The 18,150-nt window shown below is 54.8% G+C and overlaps 2 protein-coding genes across 2 annotated transcripts; one reads left to right on the top strand and one right to left on the bottom strand.

The window, feature by feature from the left end:
• Positions 1-111: 111 nt before the first annotated feature.
• On the bottom strand, positions 112-11,263 carry COCSUDRAFT_55172 (hypothetical protein; the record flags this gene model as incomplete). Its single annotated transcript, XM_005651635.1, has 21 exons — positions 112-203; positions 367-1,713; positions 1,866-2,027; positions 2,332-2,424; positions 2,715-2,875; positions 3,211-3,375; positions 3,740-3,888; positions 4,297-4,476; positions 4,923-5,091; positions 5,450-5,595; positions 6,024-6,109; positions 6,409-6,613; positions 6,942-7,050; positions 7,462-7,615; positions 7,957-8,062; positions 8,343-8,487; positions 8,819-8,985; positions 9,319-9,420; positions 9,751-9,968; positions 10,462-10,666; positions 10,892-11,263. The coding sequence occupies 21 exons, from the start codon at positions 11,261-11,263 to the stop codon at positions 112-114; spliced, it is 4,533 nt and encodes a 1,510-aa protein (XP_005651692.1).
• A 1,821-nt stretch (positions 11,264-13,084) lies between these two features.
• Positions 13,085-17,818, top strand: COCSUDRAFT_52087 (TRM-domain-containing protein; the record flags this gene model as incomplete). Its single annotated transcript, XM_005651634.1, has 10 exons — positions 13,085-13,474; positions 13,598-13,741; positions 14,039-14,162; positions 14,500-14,645; positions 14,977-15,126; positions 15,495-15,653; positions 16,008-16,176; positions 16,564-16,784; positions 17,048-17,118; positions 17,410-17,818. The coding sequence occupies 10 exons, from the start codon at positions 13,085-13,087 to the stop codon at positions 17,624-17,626; spliced, it is 1,791 nt and encodes a 596-aa protein (XP_005651691.1). The 3' UTR covers positions 17,627-17,818.
• Positions 17,819-18,150: the final 332 nt, after the last annotated feature.

Genomic DNA, 18,150 nt, shown 5'->3' with positions numbered 1-18,150 from the left:
TTACGGCAGCACAGCTACAATACCCACTGACTCCACAAGTAGCATCGTGAAAGGCCCCTTTAGCCCTCTCTCTCAGACGGCTGCGCACTCACGTTTGAAACACAAAAGAATTCATAGGCCGAGACTGCGCTTCTCTTTCAGCAGTCGCGCTTGCTTCTTTCTCTGTTTCTTCTCCTCAGTGTCTCGCTTGCCGGTCCCTCTCCCTGTGCAGCCACAAGCACTTCAGCCCTTAGTCACCCCTTTTCCAGGCCATCCAGCGTCTCATCAGTGCATGCTTTAACATGAACAGCTCTCATAATGCATGCTCTTCAGGAGTGTTCAGGACTTGGATAGGGTCCGTAGAGGAAATTTTCCTGAGTGGCCTACCTTGCACTGCAGTGGGAGCTGAGGCAGCGCCAGCTGTATGACCAGGAGCGCCCTTTGCAGGCTCTGGCCCAGCCGCCGCCTTCAAGCCGGACCACTTGACCTTCAGGCCTATCTTTGCTTTGGGCGGGCCCTCAGCAGCAGGAGCCGACGCAGCCTTGAAAGACTGATGTCCGCTGCTATCTCTTTGAGCAACGCTGGGCCGCTGCTGCTGCGGTGGCATGGCAGGCGGCGGCTGGGCCGGCAGCGCCGCAGCCGTTCCGCTGAATTTGAATTTAAACTTTGGCTTTATGGCAGGATCTGCTGGAGCGTGCACAGGGGTCGCAGCACTGGCCGGCTGCTGCACAGGCTGCCTTGGCGCAGCCGCAAGCTTCTCACGCTTGCTCGGCTGCGCCTGAGCTCTCTGCTTCGGCGCAGCGTCTGGCGTCTTCCGGGACACCGGCGGGGTCGGCTGCCGGCTGACGGCCTGCGCCGCGCCCTCTGCCGGCATCGGCACCGGCGTCGGCTGCCGCTGCGGAGCTGGCTGGCCCTGTGGTGCCGGCTGCGGCGTCGGCTGTCGCTGTGGAGTTGGCTGGCGCTGCGACTGCGGCTGTGGCGTCGTCTGCCGAGGCCGCTGCAGCGCCGGTGGCGTGGGAGAGCGGCGGGCAATCTCCATCACATCCCGCAGCATCGCGTCGCGGGCTGCGCTGTCCACCGCCGGCGGCGTCGTGCGGCCCTTCTTCGCCGCCTTGCTCGTCTTCTTTGGCTGCGGCAGCGGCTGCGGCGGCTGCTGCACGGCAGGCCCGGCAAACGGCGACGGCAGCCGGGCGATCGGTCGCTCGGGAGCAAAGGCGGCAAGGACGTCCCGGCGCTCGGCCGGAGGCGTCGCGGCTCGCGGTGCGGGTTGCATGCGCGCAGCGGGTGCGGCCGCGGCGAGATCCGCCAGCGCCGCTTCTTTCCTCTTCTGCCGCTTGGCCGGCGCAGGTTCCAAAGGAGAACCTGCGCCGGCGCCATCGCCGCTGGCTGCGCCGTCCAGCTTGCGCTTGCCGGAGCCGTTGTCAGCTGGCGGCGGCACCGGGGCGGCCGCTGCTGGCTCGGCGGCAGGGGGCCGCGCGAGCCGCGAGCTGGTTCCAAAGGAGAACTTCACCTTCAGCGGCTTGGACGCCGCCTGCGGCGTGACCGCCGGCGAGACGGCTTCTTGATCACTGGCAGCTGCCGCGGCTGGTGCTGCCCCAGCCGTGGCCGAAGGCGCGCCAGTGGCAGTCCGGTTTGAGACTTCTGTCAAGTCCACAATTGGCTGCTCACTGCGCTGTCGCGCACTGCTCCTTGTGGGCTGCTGCTGGGTTCTCTCTCTGCTCCCCTCGCCAGAGACTGCACCCACAGACACAACTCTTACACCAAGCAAATCAAATTGCAGAACAGCTGTTAAAAGGATGTTTTCAGAGACTTGAGGAGCTGTAAACCCGCACAGACTTGCAAAGCAAAGGGATGGCAAAGCAAAGAGATGGTTCCAGCATGCTTACACTCTGATGCGCCGCGCTTGGCGGTCTCCGGGGTGGGCGCGAGGAAGCTGGAGCGCAGCTTCAGCACAGGCGGCCGGCGGCCGCCGCTGTCGAATGAGATGGCCGGGCCGGAGGCCGTCGGCATGACCCTTTGCGTGCCCACCTCCATGCTCATCGCCGGCCCTGCATGCATGCAAACGCTGTTCACACATTTTCGTAAACAGAGTGCATCCAATCAGTAGACCCAGGCAAGAGGAGTATCACCTCACGCACTGAAACAAGTGGGGAAGCTGCGAAATCCTGCAGCACGTTCAAGCTGCATGAAAGAGGCATTGGAGAGCGAGTGGCATGATGGGCAATGGCTTGCACGGCCGAGGGGCGAGCGTGGAAAGACTGACACTTGGTAGCCACGGCAACGGCTGGATGACCTGACATTCACGAGCCAAAAGAACGGAAAAATGACAAGCACAAAGAGAGGGATGCTCACCGGCGACGGCGAATTTTTCCTCTTCTCGGAAGAGTGTGGGCGCCAGCCCGCCGAGGCGCATCAACGCCATGAATGCCAGGTGGCGCAGGCCGACTGCACACAACGCACCAACCACAACATCAGCTCCTGGCTTTTGCTAAATCGCGTCGCATGCAGAATCTGCAGATCATCTATCACTGTCTGGCATGCAGTGAATTACCATAACAGATTATATCATCAGGAGAAGTACAGTGTATGTGGTGCTGGATATCCTTGGGAGCTAAACTTCTGAGACGTTCAGGAATGGGTAATAACCATAAAATTTCTGCCTGCTGTGGCAATGAGAAGGGCTGGAAGGCCACCGAGGCACATAGGATGAAAACACAAAGGGGATCTTTTTATACCATCGCCGTGCGCAGACAGCAGCGCATGCAGCTGAGCCAGCACAGCCATCGAAACGATCTTTGTCTTTGCAGCTGTGCCGGACTTTGCAGGGCCGCCTGATCTGGCTGCAGCCGCCGCCGGCCTGTGCAGTAGCCCCAGCAACGACTCCAAAATTGCTCCCCTGCGCAGACAGACCCAATTCACTGTATTTCAGTGTATCGTCTCAAACACATGGCATGAAGTCCTCAGCATGTCTCTCTACAGAAGCACTCTGTCTGTTTTGAAACTTTCTGCAGAAGCACTTGCTAGCCTCTCTCCTTTCACAGCAGACGCGATGACCACCTCTTGGTAGCCTTTACTCTGTCGGGTTGGCAGGCGCAGAATCAGACCATAGAAGAGTGGACATGAGCCCTCCAAGTGCCTCCGATACAGCTCACTGAGGTCGACCACCTTCTTGCCCCGCGCTGCTGCTTGTCGGCAGCTTCCCTGGCGAGAGACACACAGGCAGGGTCTCACCTGAGAGCAGGGGATTTCTCGGCAGCCAGGGCCGCCAGAGCAGCCTGCACCGCGCCATCGGCGCCGTCAGTGCAGGCCGCGATCCGCACAGAGCACTGCGCAGCCGTCAGCCGCAGATGGTGCGGCGCATCTGGCCGGCTGTATCGCTGCAAGAAGAGCCTCAGCCTGCGTCCACGTCAGCCAAAAGTTGTTCTTTGCCGCAAAAATAATCTGTCTGTCATGGCAGAGCCACGCTCAAGGTGTGTCATCGTAAAATGACTGTGCCCCAATTGTGCACAGGTCATGCAGCTGGTATGCTTGGAGTTTGCACTCCTCCTTCTCATGTCTACCTCGAGCATGCTGTTCCTCTTATCTTCCTGCAGTTTGCCGTCTGCCCGGCGCATTTTGGACATTTTTCCGTTCAACACATGTAACCAACCCCATGCAAGATCATCTGGGGGTTGATCATGGACATGAGGATTGGGGCACTCCAGGTATGCCTTCAACTTCAGAGTAGCTCTTGGGCTTTGGGTAATTGCTGGGCTCTCACCTGGCCTTCTGTTTGGGGGGGCTGCGCATGCTGACGGCCAGGCTAGTGAGGGAGGTGAGCGCTGTGCAGCCGACTATGCTGTGGAAGGACGGCATGACCGCCTCTCGCTGCAGATAGCGCTCCAGCCGATCCAAAATGCCCGCCATGGCCTGCCGACCATGCAACCAACTCGAATCAATGAAGCGTTACTCATTAGAGGACGTATTTCCATGTTGCGTTGATGTGTATTGTAGACCCCGCAGATGCGGCTGCAGGCGCCTTGCATGCACGCCCTCAGACATTTGGCCCTCAGACATTAGGCTTTGGGTTTGGTGCTCTTGCTATATCCATATCTGTAGCGATGTCATTAAGCATGCAATGGGGATGAAGGGCCGCTTAAACCCACAACAGGTAAAATGCAGCCACAGTTTCAGCATTTCGATTTGAATATGGGCAGACTAAAACTCACTGGACCCCCGCAGCGTCGGGCTCTGTAGTATTGGGCGTATCAAAGACGCATGCGCTGTCTGCCTGCATTGATACCTGAAACTAAATCAGTCCCTGGAGGTCTCTCTTACATCGGGGGATTGCAGGTGCAGGCTGCCGAGGGCGTCGAGCAGGGCTGCGAGGGCGTTGTCATCGCTGTAGGCGTTGCCTGAATTGTCCGCGTGGTCCAGGTGCTCCAGCAGCGCCTCGGCAGCTTCCGGGAAGCTGTGCCCGGCCGCGTCCCTCACCGCTGCTATCGCGTGCGGCAGCGCCTGCATGCATGCAAACATGACTCATTAAGCTAATTTCCACTTCCGGTCCATGGCTTCTTTCTTCTGCAGTCCATCTGCCCCGGGAGTGCTTGTGAGGGTGACATGCAAGACAGAAATTTCTTGCGCACCATCTCGCGTAGAAATGAATTCTGCTGGACTTGAAGTGCCAGCTTGACCTCCTAAACAAGAAAGCACCTTGTAGAAAAGGCAGGACGCAAAGACAGGCCTGAGCTGGAACAAAAATGCAACTGAAAACCCAAGCGCAATGGTGCGATGTGTACATATAAAGCTATTCCACAGTCAAGACAGCGCAACATAGCTCATGCCACTGCCATGCCTACTCTATATCAAAAGCCTAGCGGCGGTGACAACAACCGGGGGTCGGGGGTTAAGGAGTCAGATGTTCACTCATTTCACCACCCTATAGGGGAGCAAATAGTTCGCACCTGGTCCACGTAGTGTTGTGAGAGGTCTGTGAACTGCCAGGGGCGTGGCAGGCCGATATCAGAGTCAAAGATGCGCGTGCGGTAGTACTTGAGCAGGTGCTCAAGGCCGCTCCAGGCTGTGGAGGGCCCCGCCGTGGCTCCCAGCGCAAGGGCGGCCTCCACGCGGATCCTGCGCATGCATGCGTGATGACTCAGCGATGACTTTTTTGGTCTTTCCACCTTCGAATTACATGCGCCCCAGGAACAAGAGCCGTATGCTTGTGCATGGAAGTCACGCAAATCATCAATGTGGGCCCAGCTTGTGGGCTAGGCGCCACAAGAGACCGGGCAATACCCATCTGATGGGTCACATGTATATTAATGTTTGCTCAAAATGCAATGCCACGTTGCTTTGTACCATCTTGTACACGTTCTCAGGTTGAAGCAGATGTGTTTCAGGTCACGTATAAAACGCCCCTCTTGGCCTGTGCCTGTCCATCACTGGTCACACGGCAAAATCCTGTGGGAGGAGGTGAGTCAGCACTTACCGGCAATAGGTGGCGGCGTGCTGCATGCATGCGCGCAGCGCGTTGACGACGCCGTAGGAGGTCGGCCGCAGCGCTGCCAGCTGGGCAATGGCCGCTGACTGCGCGGCCACATCCTTGGAGCGCTCCAGCTGCGCGGACGCCATCACCTGTAAAAATGATTAATTCACACATGTCAGTGATAAATTTTGTTCGCAGCTGTCCTAACCCAAAAAAGGGTATTCAGGGGTGCATCTATGGGTGAAACCACAATCGTGCATGTCTGAGATTCCAACAGTCTGTTCAAGGCTTGATCATGCTCCTTTCTCTGAGACCCCTGCCCAAAGGTTGCCCAATTAAACAGCCTCTCTCCGTTTCAAATTTAATGACATGGCTTTCTGCAGCAATTCATGGCGGCTAATGACTTCCAGCAAAACCTTCTAGGCCAGTCCCGGACTAGCTGGCACAGATGCTGCTCGTGGGGGTAAATATTTTCGTCCTGAAGCCCTCAGAGTCCCGTTCTTTGGAGGAGGAAAAGAAAACACCACTGCATGAACCTAGTCGGACCAGCGGTTCACCACAATAAACACTTACTCACCTCCGGTTGCGCCAGGCGCACGGCGGCTAGTGACTCGCCGTGCGGGTCCAGTCGCACCCACTCCACTGGCAGCCGGCTCGCCTCGCCTGCGCAAATTTGCGGCACCAGGTCACTGTCTGTCAAGAGCTGGGTGATAACCCTTCAGATCAATCGGTCTCCAGGGGGCTCAATTTGGTAACACTGGCATGCCTCATTCCTGCTTGCGGCAAGCCTCCCGGTAAAATTAAATACATTCCGGTTGCATGCATTTTGCGGGGTAATCTTCTCGAGGCACGATGCACACCAACTGCAGGGATGCAACAGGAGCACCTAACGCTCAGTCAACTTGTTCAGCTCACATTAAGGCCTGCGAAATTTCAGGATCATGAGGTGGAAATTTTACTACCTGCGACGTCGGGCGCGTCGGCCATGGTTGCATCGCCGTCATCGTCCAGGTCTTCATGGACAACTTGGAGCTTCTTCTTACGCCCGGGCTTGCCGGGCTTGGGCTTGGCGGGCTTGCTGGTCACCTTCAGCTCCACCAGCCTCAGCGCTGCTGTGCCAAGGTTGACTGGATGCTCCACCGGTGCCTCTGTCTCCCTCACCAACACCTGAAAAATTCCCAGACATCATCTTTGACTGCTGCACATGTAGAGCCGTCCTTGTCTGACTAGACGAGGTATTCCAGGTCTGAGCTGAACGGTCAGCAATCCTGTGCTATGCAATGCTCAGGCTTCTTGCCGATGAATCCTGATTGGATCATAGTGAGAGGCCTGTCTCTCTATCATGCCAGGTTCTTTCACAAACAGCAGTGGCTCCAGGATCCGCAACACTACAAGACTGCAATTGCTAATAAACATTGGTTGTCCTTTCAAACCCTGCTGTTCCTTTTGAAGCTCCCAAAATTATGACCTATGGAAAGATGGATTTTCGAGGCACCTTAATAAAGCCAGCAGAGGAGCCTTCTTTGGCAGCCACCTTCTCGGCGGCAGCCCTGGCTGCCTGCGGCCCTGTCTGCCTGATGGCAAGTTCCAGCGTGCTCCGCTTCCTGCCACCACACGCACAGCTGTTTTCTTGAAAGGCTGCAATAGGAAGGCACAGAGACACAGCAATACATGCCCCATGATAGGCTGACCCTACGTTCCTGGTCCGTTATATTCCTGCCACTCATTGAGCAGCCGCTATTACTTCTTGAAATGCTGGACAGCTGGAAGAGAACAGCTGCAGAGACGTGGAAAATCATGTCCCCAATCATTCTGCTGGGACGCGTTTTCTCAAGTCTCTGTGGCAAGTCTGCTCCCAACCTACAGCCCTCGGCACTACAAAACCCCTTAACTGAGGGAAAATATGGTTAGATAGGTGAGAGAGCCCGCGGGGTGGAGACCAATACACATAATGCGCTTGCCGTCCCCCTTTATACTCTGCATGTGGATGATTGAGGCTTGACCCCCTTGTGCACCTGTGGAAGACGACGGCGGCTGTGAGCAGCGGGCAGCCGCGGCCGATGATCCAGCGCTGGTGGAAGGCCGAGATCTCGTGCTTGCTCTCTTTGCCGCCCGCCTTGACTATCTGGTTCAGGAACTCGTGCGTGCCCAGTAGCCGTGGATTGGCACCTGTTCGCATTTTTATTGAAATTCAATTATCAAACCTTTCCAGTAACTGTGTTACCCTATGACCTACTCAAGATGCCAAAAAAAATTCAAGGGGACGAGGAGCTGCAGCTGGGAAATTGCTCGACATGATATTTGTATTAGGGCCAGCTTGTCCTTTCCATTTCAGCGGATTAAGTTGTGTGGAGAAGGAATTGAATGCTGTAACGTGGGACTGGCGAGCAGCAGCACCTTCACATCAAGCATACATTGAAATCAAATGTATATGGTGTGGCTTGTTGTAGGGTCAATTTATCTGTCTGCAAGCCTAGTTGTGTGCATGGAGGGGGTATTTTGCAGCGCACCCTGGGCAGTGGCAGGCTGGCAGGAGGCCCTGACAATTCGGCTGAGCAGGCGCTTAAAATTGTCCTCCCCCGCTCGCTGCTCCAACATCTGGATCACCGCCGATGCCTGTTTTGCGCCAAAGAGTCTATCAATGTCCATCCTTGCTCGGTCACTGCTAGAAGTGTTGCAGACATGCTGCTACAGGCAATAAGTTCTACGAAAGCAGCGTACCAACATGAGACACAAATGCATGAGGGAAACGGAGTTATTGAGGTATCATTATAAATTTTGCATGCAAGATATGGTGGCAAGCCTCTGGTCTTCTGTAGGCCTGACATGGCCCTTCTAAGGATCGGCAAAGTCAAGCTGGATAATTCAAAGTGAGCGTCTTGAACAGCAGGACTACCTTCCAGCGCCGCAGCGCAGCGCCGGGGCCGAGGCTCTCAGTTGCATGCAGCGCGCCCCAGGGGAACCCGGGGGGGCCCTTGACATACAGCGGCGGCGCGTTGCCGTCGTCCGCCAGGAAGATCGCCTCCCTCTCCTTGTGCCGCCTGCATAAGAGTCATGGCCGATGTCATGTGGCGTCTTCGCTGTGGCTTTGTATTGGCCCCCTGCTTTCGGAAGTGTCGAACAATACTAAGGCACGAAAGGTGCTCATCACTGCCTATTTGCCACGTCAGGGACATGGGCGTGCCAAATATTTGCATGTGACAACCACAGCTCCAGCATGTTACAGCTGCAAAGCTCAAAACTTGGTCCTAGGATCGCAAAACAAGCTGCTCAATAAAGTGCTCTTAGATCGTGCACATCTTGAGCATGAGCTAGAAAAAGAAAAACACAGGTACAGTAGGAAGGGTGGGGTATGGGAAAGGGTGGTATCACCGGTAGAGCAGCTCGTTGCGGCCGAGATACTTGGCAAGGAAGAGATTTTCCAGGAAGCCAGCCAGGCCCTCCAGCAGCCACTCGTCCGCTGGGATCTTGGGGCGGATCCACACCCCAAACCACTGCCTCGCCAGCGCGCGCACCAGCACCAGCCAGGACTCTACCGCCTGTGAAAATTCCAAATAATATGGAAACTTTTAACTCTGGTGTTTTGACTCAGTCATAAGGGGGGCAGGTCCCACACTGCTATCCATATGGCATGCAAAAATGATGTTCCTTCCTCACAGAAGGAAGGTGTCTACCGCCTGTCTCGCGCATTCTGAAGAGTCACACCTCCAGGGACTACAGACAAAGGGTCACAAGAAGGTGCCCGACAGGACGAAACAGGCGTGAAAATCACAATCCATCTGTGAACGACGAACCGTGACATGTGAGGTCACATGCCAGTTCTTTGCGTCCCTGTCAAGACAACAGAAGAGGCGACATAGGAAATGGCCCACCTGCTCGACGGTGCTCTCTGAGAAGAGCAGGTCTGCGGAGGCGATGCACATGCCAGCACTTGCCATGACCTCCTCGCTACAGCCCTCCCCAGGCACAAACACCTGCTCACCAGCAATTGCTACCATGTAATCCTCATCTTTCGTAAACTAGCCTGCATTGAAATGCGCAATAGCCAATGCCTCACATTCAAAGTGTCAGACACCTATATGTGATACCGTAGCATGGGGTGGTTCTTAGCATCTCCAATATGCTGTGCCAGTAACCAGCTTGTCAAAAGGAGGAGTGCGGTCTTCTCTGGGAGTCCATTATGCAGTCTGCTGCATCTTGAGGCCAAATGAGAGTGAGCTTGTGATTCAACTATGGGCACGTTTAGGCCTTACGCCCCCAATGCCCACTTTGCAGCTGCAATCATACTCCCCAGTCCCTCCCACCTGATGGCAGGATCGCAGGGGAAATTGGGCGCCCAGAAAGTCCTCAAAGAGGTTGAACGCCAGCGGGAATATTTTGGTGGCGTGCTCCAGCTGAAGCCGCAGCTTCTCCGGCGCAAAATGGGTGATGACAGTTGGCGCTGCTGTGGGCTGCCCTGCCTCCTCCTGCTGCGGGCTGCCCGCCCCTGCCCTGGTCTGCCCGGGCAGCACCGCGAAAGGCCCTGCCACACGTTCCACGAGTCTAATTAGACTCTGGTTAAAGATTACATCAAGAATACAGCTCAGATAGCAGCTTTTGATATGACAGGGCATGGGGGGCTTTTCTTCTTTGGCAGCACAGCAAAAAGCCCTGCCACAAATTTCATAATTGTGTTAAAACTCAAATTCAAAGCACCGCTTGAAATCCAGGTTGCAGCCGCTCAGAATGGGGGGTGGATCCCCGTCTGTGCCCGGCAGCACTGCAAACAGCCCTGCCAAAAAGTTAAGCGTTGATGTTCAACCCCTCGTTTGTAGTCTGATTCAAGTAAGGGGAGCTCCGATAGCATTCCCAGCCATTCAATCTTGGAAGTGACTCCCAGTCTGCACAAGCTCAGCTTCTTCCCATGCTCTGCGTAGCATATCAGAGTAGAAGACACGGAACCCCCCAGAGCACATGCGTCACAAGCTTTACCAGCAGGTCTGGGCAACTTTTTGTTTTTTTATAAAGTGACTCACCCACGGCCAGTGCCAGGTGCCGGGGAGGCGTGGGGTGCCTGATGGCGAAGTGGAAGGTGCGCCGGTTCTGGCTCGCCCACGTCTGTTTTGTTAGCTCCCCCGACGCCACCGCCGTCTCATGCGCCCCAACGGTGACGCGCATGTCAAAGGGGCACGCTCCGTTGGGGGTATCCACACAGGGCAACCACGCCCTCGCACGCCGCACCTGAAGTAAAGTCCCCAGTCTTATGGACTAGATACATCCGTCATGAAGAGCAATCCCAACATTGATGCATGCGTAGGTCTCTGTATCACTTCTGAGACAGTCATGCAAAGGATGTCCACCCCAAAGATGTCCATCATTCCAGCTACACCATTTTGCAGAGTGGCTGCAATATGAGAGATGTCAGGGCGGCTCTGATGAATTGCAGTAAAGAGGCAGCAGACAGACCTGGTTGTTGGTGTGCACGTAGGCGCCCCAGAAGAGCAGCCCAGAGCCAGGGTCATTTAGCTCATACTCCACACGCAGTACAACAGTACGCAGGCCATCCCCGGCCTCATGTCCCGCCAATGCTCCATTCTCCTTCTGCTCCACATTCCCCTTGTCTCCACCCTGCTGACTAATTGCGTCATTGGGCTGCTCAGCCCCGTCTGCTGCAGTGTTCCCTGCGGGTGCAGGTGGCGGTGTGCCAGCTGGCGGCAGGGCAGGGGTGGATTGCGCCGGTGGAAGGGTGATTATGAGCTCGGGGTTTGACTCGCGCTGCAGTGTGCGCTCATATTGGAAGAAGGCGTGGTCCGCCACCGTGGCTGCGGCGTCCTCCATGGCTGCATAGTTGCCTGCATCAGACGTGACGATAAGTCACATTTGACATGATGTGCATGCTTCACTTCTGGACAAAGAGATCAGGGACACATGACTTGATTGCCTCTTATGCGACTTCAATCGTCAGCAATGCAGAGATTGTGTGCCATATTGCATAGTTTGGGCAAAGCTTCAGGTAATAATATGCAAGGACAGCACAGCATGATCGCATTGACAGTCCTGAACAGCGCACCGTCTAGGACGTTCTGTGGAAGGTTCTCCTCTGGGTATGGACGCAGTTCGAAAGTGGTGTCTTGTCCATCGACCGCGATGCGCTTGATATCCAGCCCAAAAGCATGAAGTCCTGTCAAAGGAAATTTTCTCTGAGAGGCCTCTTTTGGGCATTTGCACTTCACAAAGCTATTTATCTGGAATGTCTCACTGCAGAGTTGCTTGTTGTACAGTCTGACTGGCGCCCTCACCGACTGTCAGCGCATCTCTAGAGCACGTTGCCTTCAGCTCAGTGGACCTGAGACACAATAGAATCTTGTCGCCTCGATGAGTGTTTAACTGGACCATCTATCAGTCTGCAATCACTACATTTCAGTGTGTCTAATAGTATTATTAGCTAGCAATTCGAATAAATAAACGCTTGAAGGTGGTGCACTCACCCCTCCACTCGGTGATCTTGGGTGAAGACCGACAGGTTCAGAATTTGGTGCAAGACCTCAGGTAAGGTGTTCATGGCTGCTGATGACGACCCTATAACGGGTCATTCCCAAGTTCTTACATCATCTATTTACACTACACCTCAATCGCCATATTCCCACAAAGTAAAGTGCAGGCCAATGCACATTGAAATTGTGCCAAGTACGAAACCAGGTATTTGAGCTCCACCACTCGCCTACTTGCAGGTACCGTCAGTTTCATATAAATGTAAGTAGGCCCGAGTCGGCCGCCCGAGTTCGAGCTTGCAAATCAGCAGAGACTTGAGGGTCAGATGTTCTGGTGCTTAGTCACGGGGTAGTCAGTACACAGCTTCATCATTGGGACTGCTATGAATGGGGTCACTTCTGATGTTGGGATTCTGTCTTAGTGCAGGCTCAACAAAATTCGTGACAGTATCGAGCACAGCTACTATCCAAAAGCAGTCTTCAACACACCAATTTAAAGAACGGCGATCTGTGCCTGGAAGCAAGCGTACTTGCCAGACGGTCTGTACATCAGTCGAGGCAGAGAGAGAATTGAGATATGCTGAGCTGGCTCACCGTTTGAGGAACGTTGCAAGGAGCTGGGTCAGGACTTTCCAGCAGATGGCTGGAGGTCAGCCGTCAGGGTGAGCGTGTACATGAATTATGCTTGCAAAATGTAATGTTGCAGCGTTGTAAGCGTGATCACCGCTGCAAGCAACCCTCATTTCGTCCACATTCTGCAATTTGGAGATCGTCTAGTAACTAGCACTCTTTCAAACCTTCAGAGAAAGGACCAATAATGGGACCTGATCCTGTTCTATGGTATGCTGTTCTCATACTTTTGTCCCATTGTCATGCATTTAAGCTTTATTTTATGTGCAACAGGGTCCCCGTGCCTGTCCCAGAGGGGTACACGCTGTTGAAGGAGGGACAAGCCACAATCTTGCAGAATGGCAACGAAGTCTTCTACAATCCTGCCCAGGTGAGTGTGCTGTCTCACTCTGACCGTTCATACATGCATGCAAGCATGCATCCAATCATCCATCTACCACCGGTGTAACATGCACCATGTCCTCGCAAATTTTGAAGGGGAGAAGATTCACTGCATGACAGCAGGCTTCACCAATGGGAAATATATTGAAGAGGGCAAATGTATATTATGCATTCGCAGGTGATCAACAGGGACCTGTCCATAGCAGTCCTGCGCTACTTTGTGAAGCAGCGGCGCGAGGAGATCGCTGCCGGTGCGATCCGGCGCATCCGCAAACCGCGGCCCGTGCTGCCGACAGCTGCCGCGGCAGCTGCCACGCAGCCGCCCGCTAATGCCGAGCCCGCGCCCGCGGCCGCACCGGAGCAGCCGGCTTTGGCCTCAACCTCTGCAGGTGTAGAGGAAGCATCGGCGGCGGCTGCGGAGTCTGCACAAGCGCCCTGCACGAGCGGCAGGGTGCCGGCGGCTGACGACGGCGCACTGGATCCAGACATCAGGATCTTGGAAGGCCTGGCGGCTTCTGGGCTCAGGTCCATCCGCTATGCATTGGAGGTACGTGCTGCTGCATCTGTCACTGGCTCAATCGGATCCCTCCTTTTGAACATCCCTATGTGGGGGATTTTTCATAAGTGATAAAACTGGGATGTAGCTTGAAGCACATGGGTCTGGCTTCAGATTGACGGCGTGAAGCGGATAGATGCGAATGATCTTGACGAGAAGGCGGCAGCTGCTGTGCGGAGCAACCTTGAGTACAATGACCCAAAGGCATCAGGCCTGGTCCGGCCAACCCAGGGAGACGTGCGCTTGATGGCCTTGCAGGTTAGCGCCAGTCCTGTACTGCCTAGCATGAAATGCTCGTGGAAGTCTATGAGTGCTCATCTAAAACTCTATGCAGTAAGACAAAGCAGTCCAGCCCAGAGCAGCATTTGGTGCTCTGTGCATGAACTCAAACGAGGAGGTTTTTGCTTTGCTTTGGCCTGTGGCCATCCTTGCAAGAAAGCTGTAACTTTGCTCCATCAAATGGTTTGAAGGATCAAGCCCGAAGCAGCAGATTTACTGCCATGTTCACGAGCAACAAGAGGGCATTCTTGGCTGACATTATTGGCTGATTTGCAGAACCCAGATGGCTATGAGGCGGTGGACCTCGATCCGTACGGGTCCCCCGCGCAGTTTCTGGACAGCGCGGTGCAGGCGGTGTCAGAGGGGGGCCTCCTGCTGGTCACCGCCACCGACATGGCAGGTCTGGCACCGAACCAGCTTTACTACTCCTAGTGCTGGCTGCGTCAATCACTACCCTTGCTTGTTGTTCCTGGTGGCTTGACGGACTCAGCAGTGCTTACGGTAAGTCACGCGGCTGAAAGATTAGCAGCATGATTGCGTCTCATCGAGGATTGTTCGGAGGTGCATTGATTCCCTATTGTTTGGGCAGTGTTGCCAGATGATGGAGGGCGCACGATGGTCCCCAGTACAGAGGCAGTTGTGCCAGATAGGCTCTGTAAAGGGGCCAGGGAGGCTTGGCAGATGGAGGTTGATGTATAAAAGCATGACGGTCCAATGGCGTGTGCGGTGTGCTGCAGTTCTGTGCGGCAATAACGGGGAGGCGTGCTGGGCCAAGTATGGGAGCTACCCGCTGCACAAGCCGTACTGCCACGAGCAGGCGCTGCGCATTGTGCTCGCATGCATCGAGGCCCATGCCAATCGCTACAAGCGTCATATTGTGCCGGTGTGTGGCCTGCCCTCTCACCACGTCAATTGACTAACTCTGAGAAAAAAGCCGGCCATTTTTTTGAGTTTTGTTGGAAGCGTACTGCAGCCCATGCAAGCGTGGCTCTTGATATTTGGACCTTGCCCGACGGCCCACTGCTGGCAAGAGTCCCCCTTCAAGGTCCCTTGGTGTTCCAGGGTGCCACAATACTTCAAGAGGTTGTGAGACAGTGTGCAGCCCCAATGTGTCCTCTAGTCAGCATCACTCAAAAGTCTAAAGAAGTTATAATCTTTTGCCATGCCCAATAATCATTCAGGTGGGGCTCATGTGTGGGCATGGGTGGGTGCAGGTGCTTTCGCTGAGCATCGACTTCTACGTCCGCATATTTGTGCGAGTTTACACGAGCCCAGAGAAGGTGAAGGAGTCGGCCATGAAGCAGATGTATGTGTACCAGAGCTCCGGCTGCGACTCGTTCTACACCCAACGCGTGGCCCGCAAGGTGTGCCCACATTTCTGCTGATCTTCTTTGACTAGTGTATACACTTCCGCTGCAATGAGCTGGTGTGGCTAAACCAATGTAGCCTTCTGCAGCGCCACCATCGAAAGAAACCAAACAGTGCTTGCAGCATTTGCTGTTGAGACTGGTCTGGGTGCACACCCTTCGCAAACTACTGTGCTGGCATGTGGGATCAAAGTGGAGAGATGGTGAACTCTATGATGTTACATCACCGTACATCTTATGAGCGATATATGTCTGTCTGTGTGCATCCAGTATCTAGTATCCCAGTGAGAACCAGCCAGAACATGCATTGCACAGCATTGCCATGCCGGAGCGGATCAAAGAGCGATTGCCTGTGCCGTGCGCAGCATGTGAACAAGCGGAGCACCAAGTACAGCCCGGGGACGGGGCCGGCGGTGCCTCAAAGCTGCCCAGAAACGGGCAGCGGCTTCCAGATGGGCGGCCCGATGTGGGCAGGCCCCATCCACGACCCTGCCTGGATCCAGGGCCTTCTGGACTCCATCGAGGTACACCCCTCTCCCTTGTCAGTGGCTCTCTGGACAAGTTTATTCGTGAAGGTGATTTGCTGGCCAGTGGGCTGTGAGTATGATAGCTGTAGAGTGCGCTGCTTATGCATGTGTCCATGCTATGGCACGTCTCAGTACTCTGCATCGCAAGCACTTTGTTGCCTATTGTAGCTATCGTGAAATATCACCGATGGAGACCTTCCCCTCGAGGCTTCATTGCCCGGTTATGATGTGCCTGTATTGGTGTTGGATTTCTCACATGTGCATCTCAGCACACTGAATGCTGCGGAGCCGGGAGGGTCACTCTTTGCAATCTTCTGGAGTGTTGAACGATTAGTTGGTGCACGCCCACAGGAGGACAAGGAGCGGTACGCGGCGTTTGGAAAGATCAAGGGCCTGCTGACGTCAGCGAGCGAGGAGCTGCAGGATGCGCCGCTATACTACAACCTGCACGCCGTCTGCAAGACACTGCACGTCACTCCGCCCTCCGGCGACACTGTCCGGTCGGCCCTCATCAACGCAGGCGCGTTCACCTTGGGTTGCCCTCCTTTTTTCTTTCTTTCTTCTTCTTTGTCCCTATGTACATTGGCTGTACATAGTGGATGCAAGCAGCAGTCAGGTGTATGGAAGCTGCATTGCTGCAGTCTTACTGTCACGAGGAGGCATGCATTGCGCTGCCTCTTGTGGGGTTGCATGCTGTCTGGTATGTGGGAAAGGGCCTATTGCACAAGAGATATTAGCATGCACGTGAATCAAACCAAGCATCCATGTGTATGCCTCCCAGTCACCCTGGGGGAACCGAATCTCGGCGAGTCCGTTCCTGAGGGTGTGATCCCCTCGGCGCTTCTGGTTGACTGGACCATGGAATGTCATTCTTTGAACTGACTAATTGTACCTGTCATGTGCGCAGGGTACCGGGTGTCAGGCACGCACGCCAACCCGCTCGGCCTGAAGACAGACGCGCCGCCCGAGGTGTTCTGGGATGTGATGCGCTGTTGGGTGCAAGAGCATCCCACCAAGAAGGCCCCAGACCTGGAGACGTACGCCGGCAAGCTGCTCGCCAAGCCGCCGCAGCTCAAAGCCAGCTTTGCTCGCGCGCGGGGCGCCACCAGCGCTGCAAAAACCGCCAAGGTGCGCTGCTGACCGCATCCCTGAAAGAGCGGGGCCTCTTGTTTCAACGGGCTTAGGAAGAAGAAGCTTATACACCGGGGGGGGGCAACGCTGCTTCTTTGTAAGCCCCTTGCTAGCTCTGCTAAGGGTGGTTGCTGGCATTGTCAGGCGGCTGTGTCAGGTGCAGCCTGTCGGGACGCGAGGGGGAGAAACCCGAGGTAAACGTCCCGCATGTTGCAAGCTCCACAACCGTTTGTTTGAATGCGAATATTATGGGCATGCAGGTTGCGCGCTTTGTCCCAAACCCTGAGGCCTTCTGGGGACCGAAGCCGAAGGCAGGACGACCACAAAGGGTACGCCCTCTCTCGTTTGCTCTGTTAGCCTTCATGCACAATCGTATTTGGAATTTTTGTCATTTTAGCCAGGCCTTCTTTTGGGGGCTGGCACACGTGTTGCTCACCATGCATCCAGCGCCTTGCATATGCTACGTGACCATCAAGACTCAAACGCTTGAGGCTGGGAGTATTAATTGGTTGGACACAGCTGGACACTAATTTGTCAGAGTGGCACTCAGTTAATACTGACAGTGACATAAAACTGTCCGCCATATCAAGTTTTCCTCGCTTGAGATGTTTGGCTTTGCCTGCATGCAGGTCATGGGGGGGCAGAAGGAGGAGGCGACTGCCCGGGCAGCAACTTCTGCAGAAGCAGGAGCAGCAGACAATGCTGCTGGTGATGCAGATGCAGCAGAGGAGCCATTGCCAGCTGTGCAGAACGGAGTGAATGGCGCCGCAGTCAACAAAGACGATAAGCATGTTGATGTTGTCATGGCTGGAGCAGACGAGGCTCCCAGAACTTCTTAATATCGTTGCATCAGCGGTTTTGCCTTTGGCTTCGAGACTGTCAATTTCAAAACCAGATCTCCCTGGTGACAGGGAGGTTGTTGATGACATGGCTTGGAGGTTTCTGATATTGCAATGCAATTGCAAAGCTGTCTCTGCACCATCACTAGTGCTTATTGAATGTTCAACAAGCATGTTACAATATGTGCAATCGATGTTCCAGGAAATGACGTTGGAAACCTTTTGCTCGTTCCTCCTCTACTCAAAGGCTACAGAACCAAGTACTGCTCATCATAGTATGTTTTCAAACATTTCTGTCAAAGATTTGACTCGTCAGTACTGAAGGAGCCATCAAGTTTATTCTGCTGTATAGGTGGGACAGCGTGCCAGCCCAACAAGAGAGTGCTCAATAATGGCCTTTCTAGGCACCCGCATGCAAGTGAACTATGCCATTGAATCTGACTTGCCAAGGTCCTTATGCAATCCGGCTGCCAATCTGCAGAAACCTGCTTGACTTCGTTGTCACAAATATAGGCATCGCAACC

The sequence above is a fragment of the Coccomyxa subellipsoidea genome, assembly GCF_000258705.1.
Source record: "Coccomyxa subellipsoidea C-169, whole genome shotgun sequence".
Lineage (NCBI taxonomy): Eukaryota > Viridiplantae > Chlorophyta > Trebouxiophyceae > Coccomyxaceae > Coccomyxa > Coccomyxa subellipsoidea.
The sequence above is the reverse complement of the archived record's forward strand: the minus strand, read 5'-3'. Positions and strand labels throughout refer to the sequence as shown.